Source organism: Scylla paramamosain, chromosome 2, assembly GCF_035594125.1.
Source record: "Scylla paramamosain isolate STU-SP2022 chromosome 2, ASM3559412v1, whole genome shotgun sequence".
NCBI classification, from domain to species: Eukaryota; Metazoa; Arthropoda; class Malacostraca; order Decapoda; family Portunidae; genus Scylla; species Scylla paramamosain.
In genome coordinates this window covers 37,316,934-37,337,922 of record NC_087152.1, presented here as the reverse complement: position 1 = coordinate 37,337,922, position 20,989 = coordinate 37,316,934, and the positions used below count along the sequence as shown (strand labels likewise).

At 37.0% G+C, this 20,989-nt stretch overlaps 1 protein-coding gene across 4 annotated transcripts in view; it reads right to left on the bottom strand.

Annotated features, from left to right (window-relative positions):
- LOC135114573 (polyamine-transporting ATPase 13A3-like) overlaps positions 1 to 20,989 on the bottom strand; it is a 48,565-nt gene that overhangs the window by 3,411 nt on the left and 24,165 nt on the right. For 2 of the 4 annotated variants that reach the window (XM_064030406.1, XM_064030407.1), the window contains 16 exons: positions 20,409 to 20,591; positions 19,781 to 19,969; positions 18,822 to 19,031; positions 13,398 to 13,673; positions 12,193 to 12,321; positions 11,245 to 11,398; positions 6,626 to 6,753; positions 6,401 to 6,518; positions 4,464 to 4,621; positions 3,920 to 4,141; positions 2,999 to 3,205; positions 2,708 to 2,802; positions 1,742 to 1,870; positions 1,092 to 1,243; positions 698 to 876; positions 4 to 591 (listed from right to left, as the gene is read on the bottom strand). In XM_064030406.1, the coding sequence (XP_063886476.1) occupies positions 445 to 591; positions 698 to 876; positions 1,092 to 1,243; positions 1,742 to 1,870; positions 2,708 to 2,802; positions 2,999 to 3,205; positions 3,920 to 4,141; positions 4,464 to 4,621; positions 6,401 to 6,518; positions 6,626 to 6,753; positions 11,245 to 11,398; positions 12,193 to 12,321; positions 13,398 to 13,673; positions 18,822 to 19,031; positions 19,781 to 19,969; positions 20,409 to 20,591 (2,676 nt within the window). In that variant the 3' untranslated portion in view covers positions 4 to 444. Of the gene's footprint in view, positions 1 to 3; positions 592 to 697; positions 877 to 1,091; positions 1,244 to 1,741; positions 1,871 to 2,707; positions 2,803 to 2,998; positions 3,206 to 3,919; positions 4,142 to 4,463; positions 4,622 to 6,400; positions 6,519 to 6,625; positions 6,754 to 11,244; positions 11,399 to 12,192; positions 12,322 to 13,397; positions 13,674 to 18,821; positions 19,032 to 19,780; positions 19,970 to 20,408; positions 20,592 to 20,989 lie in introns of those variants that run through there. The other 2 variants (XM_064030404.1, XM_064030408.1) reach the window with 2 other exon arrangements.

The window sequence follows — 20,989 nt, the reverse complement described above, 5'->3', positions numbered from 1 at the left end:
TTAAAAAATAAATAAATAAATAAATAAATATATATATATATATATATATATATATATATATATATATATATATATATATATATATATATATATATAAAAACTCTTTAACATAAGCTAAGAAAAACCAATGTGCATTTCTTTTAAGAATCATTGACCTCTAAGGACCAATGTTCAGAATTCTTAATATACCTCAGCTAGCTTTCATGTCCTATAAATGACAAACAGTTTTTTATTTATAAAAGTGGCAAAATAATTTCATTGGTATGTAAAAAAAAAGACATTTAGTGTTACTGATTTACAACAAAAAAAAATTTCCAGGCTTCCTATAAACTTTGAATTCAATAAAAATAGATATCTATGGTATTTATGAAATGCTAAAATAATTTATAAAACTTCTACAACTATTGTAAACTTTTACCCTGAATGCCAGACTCCCAGGTAGCCCTATAGCCCATAGAGTGGGGCAGACATGGGGGGCCATGTGGGGTCTGCCTCTATGTCCTGCAGCACTATCTTGTACTTGTTCTTGGGTCCCCTCTTGCAGGTCACACATTGGAAGCACTTCTTAAGGGAACCACTGGTGACAAGCAGCTAGGGAAGGAGAGAAAAAAGAGATAAAATTAATTTCAGACTTCTTTATATTTCACAGTTTGATATGGTATAGTGACACAAGGATACATCTCTCAACACTACCTACCTCAGTACAATAAGAAATAACCATGTGTATGGACACCATCAGAAGCAATGTGATCCGGAACATCATGTGTTTGTTTGCTTCATGATAGAGGCTCATGAAATCCATTAGCCATGACCACGGAGAAAGCACCATCAGCAGGTTGACAGTCCCAAGCACCAGTAGTGCCACTGTCAACCAGACTGCTCATGAAAAAAAAAGTGAGTTCATTTAGAAAGAAATACACTTCCAGAAAATGATCCAGTTATCTTTCATTGTTTCTATCCTTCACAAACTAGTTAATCATTTGGGCACGATATGGAAATAAAGAATAAAGAAATAAGCAAGCAAATAAAATAACACAAGATTATCATATATGGATAACTTCATAAATACAATACTGAATTCTCTTATGCACCATTACTGATGAGTCGTTTCCTGAATGGCTTGCCCGGTGAGTATGTAATGCACAGGATGAGGTACTGGAAGCTTGAGACATAGAAGATAACGGTTGCCTCCCAGCACACCAAAATATCTGACTCATCCTTTGGTGGCTTATTTGGCTCAAACCTGAAGACAGATAAGAAGCTTAAGAGGTACAAGTACCCATAAATATATCCACCTGTCCCATAACAAAACACATTTACTCAACCTCTTATGCTTGGTACTTATTTCACTACTCTCAATTCTTTCCTTTATTCATGAAAAGTAGTCCCACATTAAATGTTTTCTTCTACTTCCAAAATTATAGACCTGCAACATTTTATGTACCTGAAATCATATGAAAATAAAAAAAACTCTCAAAACAGAACATTTCTGCATGGGGGGAAGAGAGAGAGAGAGAGAGAGAGAGAGAGAGAGAGAGAGAGAGAGAGAGAGAGAGAGAGAGAGAGAGAGAGAGAGAGAGAGAGAGAGAGAGAGAGAGAGAGAGAGAGAGAGAGAGAGAGAGAGAATTGTAGTCTAGTTTACAAGCTTTATTGTTCACACTATCCTGAATTTTGGAATACACTTTTAAGGTAAAGGCACCACTAGCATTCCTTGTCATTCCTATACTGCCTTATAACTCACCATAACTGCTGAAGAAGGAAGAAGTACGCTACAACCTGGAAGAGAATGACTAGGAAGATCTGGGAGAGGATGGAGAACATGTTTGCAGCACCCAGGAGGTTTCCTAAAGGCTTTTGTGGTACCAGTTCCCTAAAAAATAAATATATGAGCATTATATAAACTATTTTTTACATGTACTAAAGCCTTGGATCTACTATCTTTCATATTTCACAATCTTATTAATATGGTACAATGTCCCCATGTCAGATTTTATTAAGCTGTGATCTTTGGTACATGTACTGAAATGCTTAGGACTCTCATGAGAATTAACTTCAAAGACTAGAGTTAATCTTCCCACATTTCTCCAGGGATTCGTTTACCGACCAACCAGAAGGAAGGATGAACAGCTGGGTGAGCTGTAAGATAACTGCCCCAGCTGATTGAATTGTGGCCAGCAGATTCATAGTCAGGTGCAATACCACTGCATCACAGAGGCACTTTTTATATAAAGGAGTTACTATTTTAAAACTGATAACATTAAAAAGTGTTTTAATAGACTTCTTAAGGCAATGATTATTCTTTAATGTCAATCATCTTGGATGTGCTAATCATGACTAAATAAAAATTTCACATGAACAAGACAAGTTGAGCCCTATGAGGACTGATGATGGTCTTATTTAAACTTTAAAGATATATGCACTCTTTGAGTAAGATTTAAACAAGATTTTACTGTTACATCAACAGATATCAAGCAATCATATAGATCAAGAAATTAAATCCACTCTTACTATTCAGCAAATGTATAACTTGTCAGGAAGATAAACAGTAAAATTTATTTGATGCATGGTTCTTTTTAGTTTATGTGGGAAATACACAAGCAATATATGAGTACTGCTATTACCAAAAGAAAGTAAGTGAATGATAAACTAATTCATAATGTGCTGATAATGGAAATCCCTCACACAACTAAAAATATCTCTGACTCACTCGCTGGGTCCAGTGTAGCCCATGAAGATGGCAATGACAGTCACAATGAAGAGATCAATGTAGAGGTATTGTGCATCAGAAAGATTGGAATAAGCCTGCAAACATAATACTGCATTACCCTCAATGTATTTCAATTCCTAAAAGTATTTTTCTAAACAATATAAAAATTAGTTAAGAGAAATTTAAGAAGTCACTTTCAGGCAGAAAATACCTTGTAGTTCTCTTATGTCATGTAATCTTGAATTATCATTAACATGCACATATATGATCTTGCACATTTTCTCTACTCACAGAGTACAAGATGAGCACAGAGACAAATTGTATGATGCTGTACAAGGCCATGAATTTGAACACAGAGAAGTTGGTGGTGAGTGCACAGCGTCCCTCACACACCACCTGAGGTACACATGATATGTTGCTGGTGTGGGAGGTGAAGGGTGCCGCTACACTGGCCTCAGCCTCTGACAAGGAGATGCCCACATGTGCTGCCTTCAGGGCCTGGGAAAATGAAATATGAGGTTAGGAATTAAAAGCTTGCTACAGAATTATACTATGTTTTTGCAATATTCTCTTGTATATATTTCTTTTGTATGTCTTCATGTTCCATAATATACAAGATATACAAGTGCAATCTCCAACTTTTGCAAATGTAAACAAGGTATATTTATCATTCCTTAGCATTGTGTGTTGTGATTACCAACATGTAGCATTTCCAACTGAACATATAGGAAAGCTATCATTCTATTTACCTATAACTGATACTTATTTCTAACTAGTCTCTCTCTCCTGAGATGGTCAAAGCACAATGTTCCCATTATTTTTGTCCTCTGTAATCTCTCATTCTCCTTTCTCTCCCATACTCTAGTATCCTAACCTCACACTTCACTAAAGGTGTTCCTCTTACATCAATTGTATCTATTCTACTCTGATATGCTCTTTTAGTGTCTGCCATTCTTTCAGTATGGCCAAACTACTTCAGAATATTGTGCCTGACTAGTTCAAATAATCCACATTTTATTCCCTTATGTTTGATATATTCAGAATATTGATATATAAACAATGCTAAATAACAAGGAAGAAGAATGTGATACAAAACATATTTAAAAAATAAAGATAATGTAACGAAAGTGAATAAGATTGAGGGGAACAGACATGGAGGGCACTGACGATGCACAAATAAGTAAATGTTACATGTATATAGAGACAACTTACCCCACAATCATTGGCACCATCTCCACACATAGCTACAATGTAGTTGATGGCCTGTAGCTCTTCGACAAGGTGTGCCTTCTGGTCTGGGGACATTCGAGCAAAGACAGTGCCTCGGGCCACAACTCTTGGCACCAGGTCAGGGAAGTGTTGACATATCACAGACCAGGCTTTCCCACTTACTGCCAGGTGGTACTTTGGATCAATGTTCAGACATACATTCTTCTGTAATATCAGGAAAATAAGTCATGATGAGAGATGGAAGGAGTGCATTCTGATGGAGTCCTATGCACCCATTATTAATTGAATTTGTTCAATAATATCTTTGTAAAATATAAGCATATCTTATATAACAGCAAATGCAGTCCTTATTTCTCACACATTCTGAAAAATAAATTTACAAATTACAACATTTCTAGAGACAACTGCAATTCATTCTGCACAACTTAACAGGAAATACAAAGAATGATGACTATAATACTATTCACAATGCAGCTTTGTATTTATTACGCAGTAGCAAAAAATGCAGCATGAATTAAATACTGACCTCATTACTGGCAGGATTTGGTGCATGAGCTGGCTCAAAAATAAGGGTTGCAGGCTGGTCTTCAGTAGGAGGGGAAGCTTTGGCTACAAGTATTCTGTCTGAAGTGCCCACCATATCACAGTCACGAGCCACACTTATAGCTGTCAGGATATTGTCACCTGTGGAGCACATTAAAAGACCACTTCATTATGCACAACTCCGAGGTAGTACAGTACACTCATAGATTTTGCCAGCTTTAACATTACAAGGTGTATTCTAGCTCTAAACTTTCCAATTCTGTAACTGATTCTACTCTTTACATCTGGTGTGTATAAGCATGGTGAAAACAACACTGCAATTCATTATGCAAATAGAGAATACTACTTTGATTTTTTTTTATTGCATGAGGGCTACTGGCCAAAAGAGACAAAAAATTGTATTAAAAAAGGCCCACTTAATGCCAGGTTCCATAGAGAATTCCAAATAGAAAAATCAAATGATGGAGGATAAATGTCTTGAAACCTCCCTCTTGAAAGAGTTCAAGTCATAGGAAGGAGGAAATACAGAAGCAGGCAGGGAGTTCCCGAGTTTACCAGAAAAAAAGATGAATGATTGAGAATACTGGTTAACTCTTGCATTAGACAGGTGAACAGAATAGGGATGAGAGAAAGAAAGTCTTGTGCAGTGAGGCTGCAGGAGGAGGGTAATGGTATGGAATGGTACTTTGTGATGGCTGTCCAGTCTCCAAGAAAACACTCACATTTTTAAGCCTTGGTATAGCTAGGTAGGCAATTAATTAATTTCTAGTAAACCATTACTAATCATCCTGGTGCAAGTGGAGTTTGGCAGACTTTTACCATACAGCTACTGGACTGAAATATCCAAATAATGAGCTGTAGGAATTCTTTACCTAAAAAAGCAATCACTGTAATCTAATCTACAATTCTATCAGGGAAATAATTCTTGCAATATATTGCAAATATGTGTTGTTAGTATTCCAACCCAGGTATATTTATGCTACAACTGAACTGAAGAGAGTGACATATTAAAGTAATTAATTAATTTAAAGGCTTGAGGTTTACCATACTTACTGGTTTAATGGATCAAATCAGGGAAAACTTATTTGAGTGTAACTACATCTGGATTGTCAAAAAATGCAGAAATTCTGAATTGCATCATCAGATGGGTGAAGAAGGTGCACTTGTGCTTAGAACAGTGGTCACTCCTGTTACCTTAAGGCTCATAAGCCTCTTCTGACTGAGAGAATGAGAAACAGCAACTCAATTTTTGCATGGAACATGTCCTATAAACTTAATGGTTCTTGTCACTGTCTTCCTTTTTCAAACTAAATCTTTCTTTCTTTCTGGATTGACAATTGTTCCAAGCACAAGTGCAGCCTTCTTAATATGTCTGATGGCAGTCTCTGATCATCATATCTTCCTTCCAGTCTCATAATTACAAAATCCCTCTCAAAGACCATCACAACACTCTTTTCTTCATTCTTAAGCTTGTCAGGACCCATTAAATTGCAAGGATAATAAAAAGTGAGCAAAGGAATAAGAAGCAAGAGGGAAATAAGGAAACAAGAGTTACTACCCACCAGTGCCTGACAATTAGTCACTGATTAAAAAACTGAGCACAGTATCTTCAGAACACGTGGGTTGCCATATGTGACGTGCAATCTACCACTTCTGAAGACCTCCCATGGCTCTAAATTGAACATTGATGTTTTGCTCTGTGGGTATGCTGTTATGTTCAGTTAAATTTTTTTTTGCAGTGACTTTACTACATATCTTTTTAAAGTGCTAAACTGTTGAGCACATAAAAAAATAAAAGTAAAGAGAATGCAAGTGCATCTAAACCTAAGTAATGAAAGCTCCTACAAAAAGCAAAATAAATCCATACTAATGTAACACATGTGTAAAGGAGAAATGCAAGAAATGTGGGATAGTACAGACCTGTGACCATAACTGTCCTGATGTTTGCCTTGGCCAGTTTCCGTATCACTGGTGTTGTTTCTGGCTTGAGCATGTTCTGCAACACCAGCAACCCCACAAACACAAGGTCCTTCTCCACCTGTACAAGTAAGACATACACTGTTCCCATAAACTTTACTATTTGCTTTTTTTATAACTATTATTCTCATCAGCATGTGATGAATTATAATATACAACTATACTAGCCTGGGTGCGAGGTATTCTTTGTGCGGCATGCCAGGAGAGCTTGGTCTGCAGGCGGCGGTGTGCTAAGGCAATGACTCGGAAGCCCTGTAGTGTGTATTCGTTTAGGATGGTCCCCAAGTCAGCAGGTACTGTGTGATATGAAATAGCAAGTCACTTTAACAATGTGTTGGCCTTGTTAGACTTTCTTTTGATATAGTAATGAATCTATAAAATAGATGTTGCACCAAAAGTGATTACATTTTTAAAATATGAACAATGAAAAGAAAACTAATTAAAAACAAATGAATTTGTGATTGCATAATTACTAAAGTAATTAAAAATTTAAGTTCAGTATCATCATAATGTTTTATTCAGAGCAAGGTGAGCTGACAGTTACTGAAAGAAAGGCTGTATTGTAGTTCCTCCCACTACATGACATTGGTCTGTCGCTTGTAGTACAGGTGGTCCATACACATCACCACCTACCGTCCTGTGGCTGACTAAAGAGTGCTTTCCTCTATGCAATGTTACTTTTAACCAGTTTTATCTTAACACAGAAAGATGTTGGTTTGTAATTTTATAATCTATCTTTATCTCTGTCAAACTACAATACAATTTTTACTTCATTCTACCATTCTGAAGTTTTTGAAATTCCAAAATTAGAAAAATATCTGGTCCCAAGGATTTTGGATAAAAGATGTGAAAAAAGATATACAATGATTTTAAAGACTATTTTTCTGCATCTATAAAAAATATAAAAAAATGTTAATGAGAATGATTTATTTATTTATTTATTTTTTTTATATAGGAGGGACACCAGCCAAGGGCAAGAAAAAATCTAATAAAATAAAAGCCCACTGAGATGCAGGTCCCTGAATAGGGTCTGAAGTAGCAGTCAAAAATTGAAAGATAAGCGTCTTGAAACCTCACTCTTGAAGGAATTCAAGCCATAGAAAGATGGAAATACAGAAGCAGGCAGAGAGTTCCAGGGTTTACCAGAGAAAGGGATGAATAATTGAGAATACATTAGAGAGGTGGACAGAATAGGGGTGAGAAAGAAAAGAAAGCCTTGTGCAACAAGGCTGTGGGAGGAGGGGAGGTGTGCAGTAAGCAAAATTAGAAGAGCAGTTAGCATGAAAATTGCAGTAGAAGATTGCCAGAGATGCAACATTGTGGTGATGAGAAAGAGGCTGAACACAGTCATTTAGAGAGGAGTTGATGAGACGAAAATCTTTTGATTCCACCCTGTCTAGAAGAGCAGTATGAGCAGAACCCCCCCAGACATGTGAAGCATACTCCATACATGGACGGATAAGGCCCTTGTACAGAGTTAGCAGCTGGGGGGTTGAGATAACTAGCGGAGATGTCTCAGAACACCTATCTTCATAGAAGCTGTTTTAGCTAGAGATGAGATGTGAAGTTTCCAGTTTAGATTATAAGAAAAGGGCAGACTGAGGATGTTCAGTGTAGAAGAGGGGGATTTTTTTTTTTTTTTTTTTTTTTTTTTTTTTTTTATGTAGGAAGGATACTGGCCAAGGGCAACAAAAATCTAATAAAAAAAAATGCCCACTGAAATGCCAGTCCCTAAAAGGGTCAAAGCAGTGGTCAAAAATTGGTGGATAAGTGTCTTGAAACCTCCCTCTTGAAGGAATTCAAGTCATAGGAAGGTGGAAATACAGAAGCAGGCAAGGAGTTCCAGAGTTTACCAGAGAAAGGGATGAATGATTGAGAATACTGGTTAACTCTTGCATTAGAGAGGTGGACAGAATAGGAGTGAGAGAAAGAAGAAAGTCTTGTGCAGCGAGGCCGCGGAAGGAGGGGAGGCATGCAGTTAGCAAGATCAGAAGAGCAGTTAGCATGAAAATAGCGGTAGAAGACAGCTAGAGATGCAACATTGCGGCGGTGAGAGAGAGGCTGAAGACAGTCAGTTAGAGGAGAGGAGTTGATGAGACGAAAAGCTTTTGATTCCACCCTGTCTAGAACAGCAGTATGAGTGGATTGCTGACAGTCAATGAATATGAGGGGATAGCTGTCTGGAAGGTTGTGTTGAGTTGACAGATGGAAGAACTGAGTTTTTGAGGCATTGAAGAATAGCAAATTTGCACTGTCCCAATCAAAAATTTTAGGGAGATCAGAAGTAAGGCATTCTGTGGCTTCCCAACATGAGCTGTTTACTTCCTGAAGGGTTGGACATCTGTGAAAAGACGTGGAAAAGTGCAGGGTGGTATCATCAGCGTAGGAGTGAATAGGACAAGAAATTTGGTTTAGAAGGTTACTGATGAATAATAAGAAGAGAGTAGGTGACAGGACAGAACCCTGAACACCACTGTTAATAGATTTAGGAGAAGAACAGTGACCATATACCACAGCAGCAATAGAATGGTCAGAAAAGAAACTTGAGATGAAGCTACAGAGAGAAGGATAGAAGATGTAGGAGGGTAGTTTGGAAATCAAAGCTTAGTGCCAGACTCTATCAAAAGCTTTTGATATGTCTAAGGCAACAGCAAAAGTTAGACCAAAATCTCTAAAAGGGATGACCAAGACTCAGTAAGGAAAGCCAGAAGATCATCAGATAGAGTAGCCTTGACAGAACCCACAGTGGTGATCAGATAGAAGGTTGATAAGTGATAGATGTCTAGGAATCTTCCTGTTGAGGATAGATTAAAAAACTTTAGATAGGCAGGAAATTAAAGCAATAGGATGGTAGTTTGAGGGATTTGAACAGTGACCCTTTTTAGGAACAAGCTGAACCTAGGCAAACTTCCAGCAAAAAGGAAAGGTAGATGATGACAGACAGAGTTGAAAGAGTTTGATTACACAAGGTGCAAGCATGGAGGTGCAGTTTCGGCGAACAATGGGAGGGACCCCATCAGGTTCATAAGCCTTCTGAGGGTTTAGGCCAGTGAGTGCATGGAAAACATTATTGTGAAGAATTTTAATAGCTAGCATGAAGTAGTCAGAGGGTGGAGGAGAGGGAGGAACAAGCCCTGAATTGTCCAAGGTAGAGTTTTTAGCAAAGGTTTGAGCAAAGAGTTCAGCTTTTAGAGATAGATGTGATAGCAGTGGTACAATCTGGTTGAAATAAAGGAGGGAAAGAAGAAGCAAAGTTATTGGAGATGTTTTTGGCTAGATGCCAGAAGTCATGAGGGGAGTTAGATCTTGAAAGATTGACACTTTCTATTAATGAAGGAGTTTTTGGTTAGTTGGAGAACAGACTAGGCATGGTTTTGGGCAGAAATATAAAGTGCATGACATTCTGGTGATGGAAGACTCTTGTACCTTTTGTGGGCTACTGCTCTATCATGTATAGCATGAGAACAGGCTGTATTAAACTAAGGTTTGGAAGCTTTAGGTTGAGAAAAAGAATGAGGAATGTACACCTCCATGCCAGACACTATCACCTCTGTTATGTGCTTGGCACACAGAGACAGGTCTCTGTCATGGAAGCAGTAGTCGTTCCAAAGAAAATCAGCAAAATACCTCCTCAGGTCCCCCCAACTAGCAAAGGCAAAATTCCAGAGGCTCCTCTGCTTAGGGGGATCCTGAGGCAGGATTGGAGCAATCAGACAAGATAAAGATATGAGATTGTGATCAGAGGAACCCAACAGAGAAGAGAGGGTAATAGCATAGAACAGAAGGATTAGAGGTTAGGAAAAGGTCAAGAATGCTGGGCATATCTCCAAGACGGTCTGAAATACAAGTAGGGTGTTGCACCAATTGCTCTAGGTTGTGGAGGATAGCAAAGTTGAAGGTTAGTTCACCAGGATGGTCAGTGAGGGGAGAGGAAAGCCAAAGCTGGTGTGAACATTGAAGTCTCCAAGAATGGAGATTTCCACAAAAGGGAAGTCAGAATGTGTTCCACTCTGGAAGTTAAGTAGACAAAGAACTTCTTATAGTCAGAGGAGTTGAGTGAGGTATACAGCACAGATAAATTTAGTTTAAGAGTGAATCTGTGGTTATAGCAAGATGGTGGAAAACTCGTAAGATTCAAGAGCAGGTTAAGTCATTGCGCACAAAGATGCAACATCCAGCTTTGATTTGAAAATGAGAATAGAGAAAGTAGGATGGAACAGAAAAGGGGCTACTGTCAGATGCCTCAGACACCTATTTCAGTGAGGAAAAGAAGATGAGGTTTCGTAGAGGAGAGGTGGTGTTCTACAGATTGAAAATTAGATCTAAGACTGTGAATGTTGCAGAAGTTAATGAAGAAAAAGTTGAGGGGGGTGTCAAGACACTTAGGGTCGATACCAGAAAAGCAGTCCGACCTGGGGACATTTGTAGTCCCATTCCCAGATTGGGACTCTGAGGCTGGTGTAGGATTCGCTATGATTTTGAATTTTGAGTGAAGGGTGTGTGTGTAATAAGATGCTTGTAGTTTTGTGGGAAGGAAGAGCATTGTCTTTAGAGGGCAGGCTGTGACTGCCCCTTGTATTGTGAGACACAAAGAGAGCTGGGTTTAATAAGTTTACAGCACCCCCTGATCCAGTGCTTTAGACCTCACTGGGAGTAATTATCACTTCAGCAGATGCCTACTGCCTCCTCCTATGATTACAAGAAAAAAAAAAAAAAAAAAAAAAAAAAAAAAAAAAAAAAACTATCTGGGAATGGTAAGCAAAAATATGTAGAGCCAGGATACTCACATGATTCTGACACACAAAGGTTCATAATCACTTCTGGAGCCCCCTTGACATAAAGGTCCATCTGCTGCTGCCCCAGAACTCGCACAATGACTGACATTCGCTGGGTGCTGCTACTGAATGGGAACTGACGCACAATTCCAATCTCATAAGGTACCTATAAAAAAATTGAAAACTGTTGATGAAGCTTGGCTTACCAATAAAAAAAAAGTAAATGAAACAAATTTCTGGAAATATGACAGTAGCCTGGGCACCATCTAATGAACTTTCTTGAGGGAGGACAAATATTTTCTCTTATACAGTACAAATATAGACAGAGCAGTACCTGTATGTGAAACAGAAAGTCTTAATATGATGCACTGTTTAACATCTGAATTAAGGGGAATAGGGAAGAAAATTCAAAGCAATAACATCATAAAGTACTGAACTAGGATATAATTACAAGTTTCAATACATACTATTATATTGCTAATCAAATTTGAGAAATACATTCCTATGCTAGTGAATGACTTTAATATACATAATATACATATTCATAATGTAAATTGAGTAAATTCCTTTTATAATAATTTTAGTCAAGTCTCTATAATTAAACTTGCACCACATCATATGCATATTTTGTCAAGGCTTGTTGTTATATGTGGTGAGTACAGCAGTGACAACCTCGTCTGAGTTAACCTCACCAATTTCACCATAACAATCCCATTACTAGTAGCACTCAAATGCATGTATGGAGGTACAACTCAGAGGCATGGTGATAAAAGATATTTACATGCAGTGGTTGGACAGTCAAGATCAAACATGGCAAACATCATGGCTGGAGTGATCTCCATTCCTGTTTCATGGGTTAACTCTTTACATAATTTTCCCATTGTTTCAAAAACACAATTTAAGGTTAATACACTAGAAATGACAAGTATCAGTCTTGGGTAGGAAAGTGAGGGTTACAACCTGAAAAGGCGTCTCTATCATGTCAGAGTGGCGAGGAGGATCCATATATGTCTCCTGATGGCTGGGCTTCACTATAGTGGGTGTTACTTGGTCATAGTTGGTGGAGCCTGGTGCTGGCTCCTCCAAAGTCTGTCAAGAAAATATAATGGTCCTGTGGAGAATATGTACATATACACATATGTGCATGCATCCAAACTCACATCCTGATAAACATTTCTATACAGAGCACAGAAATCAAGAACAAACTAGGTATAAAAGTGGTCCATGCAAAGAATATTCAATAATCTAAAGTCAAGATTGCCAGATGGAAACAGCCAATGAGATGAGGCATCACAAGCAAAGCTTTTTCTTGTATGTTACAACAAGACAAGCACACACACAAAAAATATATATGTGTGAGCACCCATTTGATAGGTGTTCACTCATGTGCAGGCACACCCATGTGTGCGCGTGCGTGTGCACACTCACACACACACACACACACACACACACACACACACACACACACACACACACACACACACACACACACACACACACAGAAATAAAGATTTACAGAAAAAAAATAGGATAGAGAAAGATTATGTCAGATAAACCCTGAAGGAGAAACCAAACAATATGAAAAGAGAGAGAGAGAGAGAGAGAGAGAGAGAGAGAGAGAGAGAGAGAGAGAGAGAGAGAGAGAGAGAGAGAGAGAGAGAGAGAGAGAGAGAGCTGGGAGGATGAGAGTTACAAAGAGAACTGGACAAGCTGTTAAAAGAAAAGGCTGAGGCAAATCATGAAGATACTCATAGTAAACAACAAGTATGAATAAAATCAAAAATATTCTATGTGAACAGACAGATGCCTCTGCACATGATCACATTGTCAATCAATCATCATCATTCACCAAAAATGTCATGCTCGATGAAGCAAAATATTTGTTAAGCATAAGCAATAATGAAAGCTTTTGCATCTGTTCTGAAATCCCCGAAATGTAATGTATTTTCAAAGTGAAGCTATTTTTTTCTCATAAGGAGGCTCTAAAACTTATCTTTAAACTTATAAAAGTACATCTATAAATCACACTTCCACAATAATTAGTTTAAATTTACACTTGGATGTTAGTAAAAGCAACCATGAACAGCAAATTCAGGCACAACACAGGGATCAAATCTTGACTGTAGATGATGCAAGAAGCTCCAAAGAGTAACCAAGAATATCACCTTATTGGAGATGCTGCTTTGCCCCAAGTTGCCATCACCCTCCACAGTGCTATCAGAGGTGGAGACCCGTGAATGGGGAGATGCTGATAAGGCGGGTGCTGAGCTACTTGTGTCCACACCAGATGGCAGTGAAAAAGGCACAAGAGAAATAGGGAATGGTGCAGGAAGCTTACAGACAGGTGGCGGTTGTGGGAGGGAAGAGGGAGGGGGACGGACAATAGTGGGTATGAGGCTATCAAATCGATGTATGTCTTCCTCATCAGGCTCCTCCAGCTCCTGAGGCACACAGATGGAAGAAGTTAGTGTGCACCATCCGTAAGCCACACCCGCAATAAGAGGCAAATGAAATACACCTCAATAAAAAATAAAAAACCTTAACCCGCTGGCCTGCCTGAGTGACGTGAATCCAGCCACTACTTCTTATGTGTTTATCAGAAGGTCTGTTAAATAGCCACAACCTCAGGATTTTACTGATTAACCCATACAGTATTAGTACACACAATATGTAACATGCATGCCCCTGCTGGACAATTTGATGGTCTATTCACAAAACTGACTTATTTCGTCCTAAACCTGAGTGAAAACATACTGCATACCTTACAGAAACCCTTAAGTCTGCTGAGTGGCAGCAACCACATTATTGCCAAATATTCTATCTCTCTCTCTTTATATAAAAAGAGGTGAGATGAGATTCAAATACTATCTGTGTAAAAATTGCTATAATGGACTGAAAATAACAGAAATTATAGAGCCAAATGTGATTTAATGTCAGCTGTCACATTAGCTCCAGACATATTACTGATGTATATGTTAGTTCCTCCAACAATAAAGATCAGAGTACATGTAGCAGTCATAAGGATCCAAGCCTTCCACCATAAACTTAACTGGAGACAGAAGAAAGGTATTATACTTGTATATATATGATGCTAATGCCTGATGTGCAAAGTGTGCCATAGATACATATGACACTAATGTTGCATGGGTTAAAGCTAATGTATATGCTCCTTGCTAAGGCTTCCCTACATGTTGACAAGATGGTGTATTTCTCTTCTCAACAAACAATCATAAACACAAGTCAATTCATAAAAACCATATCACTTTCATAGCATTCAAGGCATTACCTTATATGTAATGAAAAAATATGTGAAATTTAAAACATCTCATAAATAATGAAAACCTTAACATTTCATATGAAAAATTAGATTAACCATCACTGAATGAAATCTTTAATGATAGAAAGAATGCAATATATATATATATATATATATATATATATATATATATATATATATATATATATATATATATATATATATATATATATATATATATATATATATATATATATATATACACATGGTATTTTGGTAACTAGAAAATCTACAGGTCATAAAATAAGTATTCATTGGTTTTACTCAGATTATTGGGAACAACCCAAATATTATACTGAACAATGAAATAATTTGAAATTTATATATGTATGTGTGTGTATTTACCTAGTTGTATTGTACAGGACACAAGCCAAAGCTCATTTTGTCCTGTCTCCATAACTATATTTATTCGGTTTCTCTTTAAACATGTGTTCACTGTTTGCCACAACCATCTCTTCCTTCAAATCATTCCAGATTTCAAATAGTTTGATACAGGAAGCTGTATTTCTTTGTCACTCAAACATCCACTCTTCTTCATTTTCTTTGCATGCCCCTTTTTCTGTCTCTCTTTCTCCTCCATCTGTGGTAACAAGTCATTTCTGTCTATTCTTTCTATATTGTTTACTAATTTATGCAGTATTATCAGGTCTCCTCTTTCTCTTCTCTCTTGTAATGTTGGTAATCCCAGCTTTTCAAGTCTTTCTTCATAGCTTAAGTCTTTCAATTCTGGTGCCATCTTTGTCACTATCCTCTGTATTCTTTCCAGTTTCCATATATCTTTTTTTCTATGTGGAGCCCAAACTACTGCTGTGTATTCCAATTTAGGTCATATCATGCTTGTTTTAATTTTCTTCATAATTTCTTTATCTAAATAGTTAAACACCACCCCCATGTTTGTTAACAAGGTGTATGTAAAGCCAAATATTCTGTTAATGTGCCTTTCAGGTAATCGTGTGTCCTAGATCAATGCTCCCAAATCTTTTTCTTCATTACTTTTCGTTACTATTTCTCCTCCCATTTTGTAATTCCATTAAGGTTTCCTTTTACTTTTTTTGTATTTCCAACACGTGACATTTTCTGGCATTAAATTCTAGTTTCCATCTTTGGCTCAATGCATGTATCTTGTCAATATCCTTTTGTATCTCATTGCATTAATTTTTATCCTTTATTATTTTCATTATTTTTGCATCATCAGCAAAAAAGTTTATATAACTATTTAGATCCTCTGTCATATCATTTACATCTATTTGAAACATAAGAGGAATTGGTGCCAACACAGATCCTTGCAGTACCCCACTTGTTACTCAATGCCAATTTGAATTAGTGTCTCTGATTACTATTCTCATTTCTCCCTTGTAAATAATCATCCAACCATCTCTCTTTAGTCCTCCTTCATTCTCTAACTTCTACATAAGACTTTTGTAGGGAACTTTAGCAAATGCTTTCTTGAAATACAGGTATGCTGCATCAACCCATCCATCCCTTTCTTGCACTAAATCTATTTCTATTACTCTCGTATAAAAGCTCAGTAGATTTGACATAGGATTTCCCTTTCCTGAATCCAAAATGCTTTTCTGTAATTATCTTTTCATCTTCTAGATATTACACCACCTATCTTTAATTACTATTTCACAAAGCTTGCTTACAATACTTGTTAATGACACAGGTCTGTAATTTAATGGTTTCATTTTATTTCTCCCTTTGTATATTGGCACTATGTTAGTTCTTTTCCATTCCCTTGGTACTTTTCCTTATTTCAATGAACTGTTGATTATATCACACACGGGTTCCTCCATTTGTTTTCTGGATTCTTTTAATATCCATCCATTTACTTGATCTGGTCCCATAGCTTTTCTAACATCCAACTCTTCCAGCAGTTTCTTGATTTCTTGTCTCTTTACTTGTATCTCCTGTATTCCTTCATTCTTTGATACCACTTCTGGTGCCACAAAATCAGTTTCCTCTGTAAACACAGATTGAAAACTCTCATTCATTAGTTCACTTATCTTCACAATAGTTTCATAAATTCTTTCTTCTCTTTTTTAAGTTGTTCATGTCATCCCTATGTTTAATTTTTCCACTTATGTATCTGTAGAAAAGTTTGGGCTCTTTCTTGCATTTTCTTACTATGTCAGTTTCAAGATTTCTTTCTTCTTCTCTTCTTATTATACCACATTTATTCCTTGCCTTTCTGTATTCTTTCCTAGTGTTTCTGTTAAGTTTTCTCATAATTTTCCTCCATGCCCTGTCCTTTTTTCTTTTTTTGTTTCTACAAACCTAGCATTATACTATTCATGCTTCCCAATTTTCATTTCATAACTTGGTACAAACTGTTTCATCCCCTCTCTATACTTGCCCAAAAATATCTCATATTTTTCTTGCACTACTTTACCTTCAAATAGCTCTTCCCAGTTCATTTTTCCATAAAATTTATTAAGCTCTGCAAAGTTTGCCTTAGCATAGTTTTATCTCCTATTTCTAAACTATTAATTCCTATGCAACACTGTTTCATCTGTAGTATTATTTCTATTGTCACATGATTACTTCTTCCCATTGGACTCAGACAATGTATACTTGGTCTTCTTTCTGGGATTTTCGTAAACACTAAGTCCGACCTTGATGGTTCTTCTGCTCTGCATCTTGTAAGTTCATTCACTCACTGTCTCATTGTATTCACTGTCATGGTATGCTTAAGTTCTTCGCTCCATGATCCAACATTTTCTTTCACTTCCATCTCCTCCCAGTTAATTCCTTTGGTGTTGAAATTACCTAAGAACACTTTGTTACCTTTCAGTATCATTTCCTCTATCCTATTTCTTGTTTCTAGTTGCATAATTTTATATCTATTGGTCTCCCACGCATCAGTTTTTGGTGTTATGTACATCAGAGTAACTTTTCTTTTTTTCACTTCCTTTGATCTTAATCACAACACTCAAAGTTTCTGCCATTCCATCACCATATTCCACTTCCTCAACAACATCCTCTTTTACCAATATCATCACTCCTCTTCCTCCTTTCCCTTTTTTGTCTCTCCTTCATGTGCTATATCCTTCCTTTGCAAATCTCATCTTTACTTCCTCTTTTAGTTTGGCTTCTGTTTAACATACCAAATCTGATTTATTGGTCTTTTGGTAGTCTTTAAGTTCCAGTAGGCTCAACACCAAACCACTTATATTTGTATGTAGAATTTTTACATTTCCACTTGGTGATCTTCCATGGTATCTTTGTGCCACCATTTCCTCACTTTGCTTGTTCCTGTGTTCTCTCATTTTTTGACTGGGCCTCTACTCTCAACTCTTTCAGTTTACTTCTCTCTTCTTAGTTCATGTCTCTTTTTATCCATATTTCCCTCATTCCTTCTACTTTTGCCAATTTTTCTGTTCTTTGTAATACATTTTCTGCTGCTGTTTGTGACATTAATCTTATTTTCATTGGTCTTGTTCCATTTTTATCGTACTTTCCAATCCTGTAAACTTCTTTGATTTGTTCAACTATCTCCTCTCCTTCTCTTGCCACTTCTGCACTTCCTTAGCCCTTTTTGCCTCTTCTTTCTATCTAGCTATTTTCATGGGTAGGTTCTTCTCCTTGACCCCAAATACTACCACACATCTTTCTCTCTACCGTTTCTCTCACAAGATTACTTTTTTCCTTTATTATTTTAATAACTTGCTTTTCCATGTCCTTATTGTGTTCCTGTTGCTGATGCCTTATTTTGTCCTCCATATCCACCTTTTGTTGTTGTTCTCTCTCTTCTTTCCAACTTTTGACTTCCTCTGTCACTAGTTCTTTCACTTTCCAAACCTCAATCTCTCTCTCTCTCTCTCTTGTCTCTCTCTTGTAAAGCTTTCTTTAACTCCTCGTTCTCTTCCTTGAGTTTCTTGATTTCTTCACAGTACTTCTTGTTTAAGTCCACTATTTTTGCCACCTCTTCTCTTAGTTCTTTGCTTTCTTTTTCTCTTTCCATCTCTCTCTTCTTCAACTCTATTATATCAATGGATATCTTTTTTACATTGTCACCACTCACCTCTCTCTCTTCCTTCCACATCTTTATTATTGCTGCTAAGTTATGTGTGTGTGTGTGTGTGTGTGTGTGTGTGTGTGTGTGTGTGTGTGTGTGTGTGTGTGTGTGTGTGTGTGTGTGTGTGTGTGTGTGTGTGCACGTGTACAAATCTCAAACCTGTAAAAAAATTATTATACATATAAATGACTAGAAAATGCAAGTACAACTGAAGTAACTGCAATGAAAACACAAACAAGCCAAAATGTTTTTTACCCATTTAGTGGCTTCAAACATCTTCACATCAAGTGGGTCTCCAGTCAGAGTTCCATGCAGGTAGGTAAGGGAATGACAGCTGGCCATGGCAGCCATCAGGTGGGATGAATAGTTTATAGTGGACATATCCATCACAGGGGAACCCAGACGGGTTCCTTTGACCTCCAAGACACCCCACACTTCCAATCCATCTTCTGTCAAGGTTCCTGTCTGACGAACAATATTAGATCATCTTAATCAAAACAGTTTATAAATGCTACAATGTTTTTAGGTTACAAGGCACACCATTAAAAGTCTTTATTTAATCTTCAACAGAGGGTTCTTAAGATAAATATGGAGTGACTTTCAACAGTCTTGAAGACTATTCAATGCAGAGTTCACAAAACCTCTGCTCTTCTGACTAGAATCCTTTGGATTGATAAGAGTGAGGTGAAGCTGAAAGAGACAATAACAAGCATTCCTATAACTTAGATTCATATCACACATGTCATTGCTGTCATGACCCCACAGGAAAAAAAAAAAAGACCTTTGATGTCAAAACCTGTTGCCAGTTCCAGTCAAGGATCAAACCATTATCACCATCAATGGGAGGTTCATTGGATAATTATAAAGTTGTTTTTTATTCATCAACTATAACTTCTAATGCTGCAGACTACTGGGATACATGGATACAGAAAACAAGGTAAAAAATGTACTCTTCAGAACATTACAAATACATCTTTCACTATGAAACATGTTAGAAATACTCATTCCTACAAGTTTTACACACTTTTAAAAAATCTTACTAGATATTATTTTAATTGCACAGTAAATGGCTGGCTGTGAGGGTTTTTGATGGATAAACAGAAAGCTTTAATGAATATGAACTGCAGTGTCTCAAAAGTTCAAACATTAATCATAAATTCAAGGTAATCCAAAGTGTAAAAAGTGGTTAAGAGGACAAACATAAAAATACTTACCTTATCAAAGCACACCAATTTGATCTTGCCTGAAACATTAATCCTAGGAGGGGATATGCAGAATATTGCTTTCTTCTTGAGCCTGCTTTGGGCATAGTATGTTCCCACTGTCATGGCTGCAGGCAGAGCTGGTGGCACCACAATGGTCACAATGTCCAGGGTGCGAATCAAAGTCTTGACAAAGCCCTCCTGTGCAGACATAAATTTTTTCACAATGATCTATAACACTGGAGTTTTCTCTTTGTGACAAATCCAAGAAATATCTAAACAATGTATAAAACTAAAAATCAACATTACAATTTTTTTTCAGAACTGTCAATAGATCCGAATATTTTTTTCCCTTTGTGACAATTTGAGCAGCTTTTCTATCATACTGCAGCCCTAACAAACATCACCATCATAATCTCTCTTTCATTCATTGTTTATTTTTTCTGAAGGAGAAAGACCAATAATTCTGTCTTTATGTGTGTGTGTGTGTGTGTGTGTGTGTGTGTGTGTGTGTGTGTGTGTGTGTGTGTGTGTGTGTGTGTGTTTGCAATTGCTACAAACATCATAAATCATATATGTGCCACAACAAATGAGAGCCAAGCAGGTGATTTACAAATATCAAGAGATTAACATTCCTTACCTCATGAATGGTGTAGATGTATATGGAGTAGGACATGCCAATAGATGCAATGAAGAAAAGAAAGAGTATAAATTTCATTGCATCTCTGTAAAACTTGAAGTCCAAGGGTCGAGGGTAGAGAATAGAGCGTACCAGCTCTCCCTTAGCTGTGTTAAAGCCTGTTCGTACTACAACAGCAAGGACCTGCAAAGTCATCATATTCACTTCATGTGCAATCCAAGGTGAGTGTACTTTAACTATATATATATATATATATATATATATATATATATATATATATATATATATATATATATATATATATATATATATATATATATATATATATATATATATATATATATATAAAAAAAGGCCCACTGTTTGCATGGTTAGAGGGTTAGACAAGCCATCTAAACAACCGTCACAAAGAGTACCAAAAGATCTATTCTAATACAGTTAATGGGGAACAGCTGGAATTTCTCTCTCATAGTCCACATTAGACCACCTTCACACTATAACTTCTCACCAAGACTGTGGCTGGCCATGGCAAAGGAGCTGTCATAATTTCTTGGCATGAAGAAATCTTGCTACATCATGTC